General features: G+C 55.3%; 1 protein-coding gene across 1 annotated transcript; it reads left to right on the top strand.

The window, feature by feature from the left end:
* Window positions 1-1,319: 1,319 nt before the first annotated feature.
* LOC119092486 (phenoloxidase-activating factor 2) lies at window positions 1,320-4,890 on the top strand (the record flags this gene model as incomplete). The annotated part of the gene is made up of 3 exons (XM_037215447.1): window positions 1,320-1,644; window positions 3,177-3,417; window positions 4,214-4,890. Coding segments are annotated over 3 exons (684 nt in total), but the record flags the coding sequence as incomplete, so codon positions are not given.
* Between the last annotated feature and the right edge of the window lie 2,361 nt (window positions 4,891-7,251).

The raw sequence follows: 7,251 nt of genomic DNA, 5'->3' as shown, positions 1-7,251 counted from the left end.
GACGGCCGCTACTCGGCCGTCGACGAGTCGCTCTGCGAGTGTGTGCCGAGCTACCTGTGCGACGCCGAGGGCTTCGTCAACCTGGCAGGCAGCGGCTTGATCGACGTGAGGAGCTTTACGGACGTGCCGGTGGCAGCGGCGCGTGCCTCCAAGTGTCGACCGGACGAGACGTGTTGCCGCCACCGCGAGGGCACCGACAAGGCGGCCATCAGCTGGCTACCGACTGCGTGTGGCACCCGCTCGCCCATCGGACTCGACAGCCGCATCGTCGGAGGGGAGGTGAGTCTGTCGCCGGGTCGCTGCTGACGAGGCGGTGGTGTAAGACCTGGGGTGAGTGGGCTTGTGCACGCGGTTTTTTAGGGGTTTCGAAGGGGGTACTTGAGGCTGGGGAGGCCGGACATCATTTAAGGTGAAGAGCCATGATTAAGGCGTTGTTGATCCTAGCATTCAGGCCCTAGTGCGCGAGCATGAGCATAGAATGCAACTAAGTTGCATTCAAAACCGAATTCGGAAGGACTTAAACATTCGTCCGAGTGCTAGAAGCTGCAGTCAGCTGAGTCTAGCCACGCAACAGCCATGACTGCCGCCGGCACACACGTCACACCAGACCCGCTTGAGGTCAGCCTTCGCAGGCTGCCGCTGATCGTATCGCCCCGCCCCCTGCTGACGTCCCGCCCCCTGCTGCAGGCCTCTCGGCTCGGCCGGCATCCGTGGATGGTGGCGCTGCTGAAGCGAGTGCCGAACACGGAGGGCGCGCCAGAGAAGCTCACCTTCCTGTGCGGCGGCTCGCTGGTCGCCAACGACATCGTCCTCACCGCTGCTCACTGCGTCAAGGAGTGAGCGCGAGATACCGTGCGGGTATCAGATCGTGTTGGGGAAGTGCTGCGAGGAATGCATGGTCCAAAGATGTGAGGTGCATGGCTAAATGATGATGGTTATGTGATGGCGCAGGATGTGACCAGCGAATTCTTAAGGGATGAGGAAGGGGACCTCGGTGACAACGCACCACGCCGATTTTTAACGTTCATACCATGTCATGGCATTTTTACCATTCTGCCATCTATGGGGCAAAGAGAAGGAAGGCCAGGTCTTCCGTTCTTCACCCCTCCCTTCCCTTCACCCCGCCCATTCGCTGTGCCCCTGGTGGCGGTTGCGTAACTTTATGGACGGTAGCGGACGAGTCGCAAGTGGGTTTTAGTCCCAAGCCGGATATTACTTCTAAGGGTCAGGGAACATTCTCAACGCCACTGACAGATAGTCCTTTTGACAGATACGTTGACCATTTTCGTGACAGGCAGCGAAGCTAACGGCACTAAACGCTTACACTGCGCTACCCGGCAAACGGTGACCGTCGCCACCGGTCCCTCGACAGCCACCCGAAGGAGAGCCTGGTGGTGCGTGCTGGCGAGTGGGACACGTCCAGCCGGGACCCCGTGTACGCGCACCAGGACCGCGGTGTGCTCCGCCTGCTCACCCACGAGAAGTTCCGTGCTGACACGCTCTTCAACGACGTGGCGCTGCTGAAGCTGACGCAGCCAGTGGAGACCGCGCCGCACATCAACACGCTCTGCCTGCCCAGCGCCGACGACTACTACATCGACTACAGCGACTGCATGGCCACCGGCTGGGGGCAGGAGTCTTTCGGTGAGACAATGAGGGATGGCCACCGGCTGGGGACGGGAGCCATTCGGTAAGACAGTGAGGGATGGCAACCGGCTGAGGACGGGAATCATTCGGTAAGACAGTGACGGGTCACGGGCTGGGGGCGGGAGTCATTCGGTAAGACAGTGAGAGATGAACACCAGCTGGGGGAGGAAGTCATTCGGTAAGACAGTGACGGGCCACCGGCTGGGGGCGGGGGTCATTCAGTAAGACAGCGACGGACCACCGGTTGGGGGCGGGAGTCATTCAGTAACAGTGACGGGCCACAGGCTGGGGGCGGGAGTCTTTCGGTAAGACAGTAACGGGCCACCGGCTGGAGGCGGGAGTCATTCGGTAAGACAGTAACGGGCCACCGGCTGCGGGCGGGAGTCATTCAGTAAGACAGTGCCGTGCTACCGGCTAGGGATGGGAGCCTTTCGGCAAGATAGTGACGGGCCATCGGCTGGGGGCGGGAGTCATTCGGTAAGACAGTAACGGGTACTTGCGAGGGGAATGCTTCGGTCGGGACACCAGTAGTTCGGTAAGGCGGTGGCAAGGGGTGCAGGCCGGTCGGGAAGGGAGGAATTAAGGTCAGCAACTGTTGTTGGTGGTGCGATAGTGGCGAGGAACAAGGGCCCTTCGACGAGTGAGTCAGCACTTGTTCCTTGACGGCATACTAGGGATCGGCGCATTTCGGTGATAGAAGTGCTGAGTCAGGAGTGTCAATTTCAGCGAGAGACTGAGGTGGGGGCCGCTCATTGGGGGAAAAACTAAGCAGGGCTGTTCTGTGAGCGAAGGCTTATGTCCAAGGATGACCGAGCAGGCGAACGGATGAACAAGGCAGTTTAGAGTGAACAGAGAACAGAAAAACTGAGGACAGAACATGTGTCGTTATGTGGATGAGCATATGTACCCCACGTCTGGTTTCGTGTGCCGCTTCTCTGCATCCCATTTTGCTGTTACGCCATTGTCAGTTTGATAAAGGCACACAAGTGCGATTTGATATTGCAAGCTTCGTGGTGAACAACACAAATTAGAATGGCTCTTGGATATTGTGGCAAAACAGAGTTGTTGCTGTTGTAGGTTCTGTTGGCGGGTATGAACATACCAACTGTCTGGTATTTATTCATTCATATAAGCATGCTGTTGTGCAGGTGTTTCTCATTTGCTCAGATATCGTGTTTGCTCAGAACACTCCTTTCCACAACCAGCCAGTGACAGAATGCCTCAATTCGATATTAAGAGCCTAATATTGACGGCCAACGACCAATGGATAGTCAGTGTGAAGCTGCCTGTACATACAAATGTTTGTTTGTTCTGGAATCACTCACAAACTGGAGCCAGAGAGCACCCAGGCCCTCTCGTTGCCATGGACACTGCAGATTACCCAATCCGGTGAACGTTGGTTATCATCAACGTTGTTTACAAACTTCATGGTATTTTGCATGAGGCCTGCCCAATAGTTCTCCGCGCGCTCTTTGTCGCCATCGCCCTTCACTAGCCAACGTCCTTTTGATCGATATGCCCCTCCGCAGACAATACCGACTACCCCAGCATTCTGAAGGAGGTGCGGCTGTCCAAGGTGGACCAGGGCCAGTGCCAGAGCCGGATGCGAGAGACGCGCCTGGGCCGCTGGTTCCGGCTGCACGACACCTTCCTCTGCGCCGGTGGCCACCCTGGCGTCGACACGTGCAAGGGCGACGGGGGCTCGCCGCTCGTGTGCCGCGACCACTCGAAGCGCGAGGAGACCCATGTTCAGATCGGCATCGTCGCATGGTCAGTTGGCGATGGGCGCGCACTGCTGGTACCATGTGCTTTGCTACCGACGTTGTAGTCCTTCGCGCTGGTGGCGGACGGGTAGGCCGGGGCGCGGCAGGCGGGGAACCTCGAAATCAGGACCTTTCGGGCGAGGGAACGGCGACCTGTGCCGTAACGGATCCCACAGGCAGCTGCTGAGTAGTCTGAATGGGCCTGAGCGCTCTGGGAACTGAATGACGGTCCCCTGTTGGGACGAGACCGCGCCCGCAATGATATCTCATTTGTGGGATGTGTGTTTGTAGAGTGCATCTTACTAGGTTAGCATGCGTGTTGTACCCTGTCGTCAATAATTGTGACCCTTCTGAAGTAGGTGGCCGACTATTTTTTGCGATGACAGATTTATGGCAACTCAGATTTTAGCTCCAGACCAAGTGGCAGCGACTTTGCAGAGTCATCGTTCGCACATCTCTTGCTGTTCTTGCGGCTCTTCCTGTACTAGGACAGAATATGCATTGCACCCCGCCATCGGCAACTGTGAGCCTTTTGTGAACAGATAGCCAATTTCTATTCTGCGATCACATATTAATGCAAGCTAAGACTTAAGCACTGCGTTGAGTGGCGGTAATTTTTCAGACACTTCGTCCGCCCATTCCTTGCTCTTCTTGCTGTTTCCGTTTTGCGATCGCATATCAATGGAAACTTAGACTTTGGCACTGCGTTGAGCGGTGGTGATTTTCCAGACCCAACGTTTGCTCATCTCTTGCTGTTTTGTCTGCACCACACTGCCGCGCCTAACATTAGCCTTCCCCTCCAGGGGCATCAACTGCGGCCGCGGCGGTATGCCCGGGGTATACGCTGACGTCATCAAGCTGCTGCCATGGATTCAGGAGAAGCTGGCTCTGCTCACAGCAGGCCCCTCTGCCGGGTATTAGGGTCCAGCGTTGCTGGACCGCCCGCGGTGACAGACCGGATACAAGCCGCTGAGCCGCAAGGCAGAGCCCCCCCCCCCCCCCCCTCAGGCCAGTCCGTCCGCCCGTCCCCGCAGCCCGGCGGCGGACGATGAGCGCCCGCACCGATGGCGACGCCAAACAAACAAGCCAATATCAGCGTAGTTTGGTCCCCGGCGTGCCCGCCCTCCCCGTCAGGACGAGAGGCAGGCGATGCCAAATAGTCTCAGTTGCTGAGAGCCGCCCAATAACCGGCCACGTTAGCGTGGCGTTACGTCTCTCCGTAAGGCTCGTTTTGTGGCGGAGCTCCGTCAATATCCTGGCAAAATTTTGATATGAGCGGCGGGGCACGTTTCTGTAAGCCTTAATGAAAATTAAACCTTGGCATGGGCTGGCGCTGCTCGGAGTTTGGTACGCACTGAAGTGATAGCTATTTCAGGTTCTCAGGAAACGATGGAAGCAACGCGGCGTGTTTTTTCATGACGTTATGCTGCCCGCGGCAAATGAAATGAAACACAGGTGAAATACATCTGAAACGAAAGCACGTAGCGCTTATGTAAAGCGTACAGACTTCTCAAACGAATAACACAGGACAATGATACAAAACACTGGATTTTACGCGACAAGCGGCATCGCTCCGATGATAAACCGCAGCGGGTTTTCAGGTGTACTCACTACCAGCAAAATGCTGGAGCTTCGTTCGCTCACGCTAACTGAGAGCAAATCCCTCGAGAATTGCTGATTGAGTAGAACAAAAGACACCGAACAACCTTGGCAAAACCCCTCTATCTTTTGTCGACAAGTTAATCTTGCATCACTTTCATGCCCAACGAAGAGCTACTAAGTGCTCCCAACCCGTCACTAATGTCTCCACGGTCCACTGCTGGTGCGCTGCTGAATCGGCAACATACGAATGGAACCAACTTGCGAGTAAGCAGTGCAGTTCAAGGGTGGCCGGAGGATTAAATACATAGACAGGACAAAGACCAATCAATTAAAATGCAGTCACACGAGCGACTAAACGCAGGAATTCATTGTGGCTACTAACGAGCACGAAATATGCTTAATTATCATCTGAGCTGGCTCGACAGGTCAAACCAGGGGTGCGTAGCGGGTGATGAGTGCTCATCGAGCCGCGCACTGGGCGGAACGTGGAAGGCGAGCGAGATGTGACGTCACCCATGTCAGTCGAACAGCACACAACAAAGAAATCGGCCATGGGCTAGCATACTGTTGTGATAGGAGATGTGCCGATGAGGACGGCTTAGTGAACGGTCCATCCGAGTCGGGAGTCGTGAACGTTTGTCGGAACCAGGCCAGCAGATTCGCCGAACTGACGTTTACCAATATTGCCACCAAAACTTTCCATGATGCTCATCTACCACCTGAAGTAGGCGTTGCCTTTATAAAGTTGAATGCCTTCCCCTATATCTTGAAGTTGATGAGATGATACCCTTATTATGCGTTCACCTCATCTCATTGGTTCAGATGCACTTAGAAGTTCTGTCACAATGCCAACCGGTGTGTGATAAGTTCTCGTTCACCATACATGCGAGAGAGCACTACGAGTCTACGCGCAAACCTTGTTGCACGGGCTTCGGTAGAGACCGATACGGCCGAACCTATTGAGATCTCTCTTCTTTCTCCAGAATCTCCATTCTACAGAGAAAAAATTGCCCCATGTCTCCTCAAACATCCAGAATCACTTTAACCCCCGCCGTGAAACCCGAGAAGTTTGCGGTGAATGTTACTGCAGAACATTATTACAACGCCCGCTTTTTACCAAAGGCTAAATAAAGCCGCGACGTGAGGCCTCATCAGGCCACCACTACATCCCAAATGTCTGCCACGCAGCTTGTCGCACTGCTGACGTCGCCCGGCTTCTCAGCTGTGCCAGCAAATTAGGCGCTGAACTTGCAGCTGGCGACGTCAGCGCCGCTGGAACAGCTGGTGGCAGCCGCTCTGTCGCACCCCCGGCGTCGGGAAGATCGCTGGCTGATGGCGACGGTTGGGCAGTAGTGGGGTGGGTGGGTGGGACCACGGCCGGCGCCGGCCCCCTCTCTGCCAGGCAGCCCAACACCCGCGACGCCCCTGTCGAGTGACTAGGCGAGCGTTGGAGAAGATAGAGCGACACGGGGCGGTCAGGCGCGTCCGCGAGACCAAGCAGGCGCGCTGTGCAGACCAGGAGCAGGTGACGGCAGACGATAGACTGCATGGAGCTGACCATGGGACAGTCTTCTTCTTCAGTCCATCCGTGGGACCACAAGCGCCTCTTGCGCTGCCATTTTAAGGCGGCGCGGCTGCAGCAGCTCCCCTTTCCCCGCGCAGAATGAAGTGCGCTGGGGGACCGGGACCCGTTCGGGCCTATTTATTTCAAGGGTAGCATGCCATCTGCGGTCCATGCTGCAGACCGTGGCCGGACGCATACACCTCAGTTATCGTCCCACCACAGTGTGTTCAGCGGGGGCGAAGTTCCCTTAAGTGGGGGGCTGAATGTATGTATTTTTATAATATATTTTTATATTTATAGGATATATTTATGATATATATATATATATATATATATTCATAATATTGATTAGTATATATTTATGTCAAATATATTTATAACTATGTATTTATTCAGCCTGAAATATAGAATATATTTCAGGCTGAGCCCTGAAAATGATCAAACCTTTCCTCAAAACTCACCAACAAACGCATTTTGAGAGATTAAGTTCATTTTTCTCTTAATGGGGGGGGGGGGGGGAGAAGGCGCTGGAGCCAAAGGGGAGGGGGGGGGGAGGTGGCAACTGAATAAGAGGCTCTACCTTTGGTGTCCAGTGTTCTTCTGCTCTAGTGTGTTCGCTCAACTTCCCACCTGGACATAGGCGAATCCTGGGGGGGGGGGGGGGGGGGCACGGGG

Source organism: Pollicipes pollicipes, unplaced genomic scaffold (genome assembly GCF_011947565.3).
Source record: "Pollicipes pollicipes isolate AB1234 unplaced genomic scaffold, Ppol_2.1 Scaffold_3447;HRSCAF=4054_pilon_pilon_pilon, whole genome shotgun sequence".
NCBI classification, from domain to species: domain Eukaryota; kingdom Metazoa; phylum Arthropoda; class Thecostraca; order Pollicipedomorpha; family Pollicipedidae; genus Pollicipes; species Pollicipes pollicipes.
The sequence above is the reverse complement of the archived record's forward strand: the minus strand, read 5'-3'. Positions and strand labels throughout refer to the sequence as shown.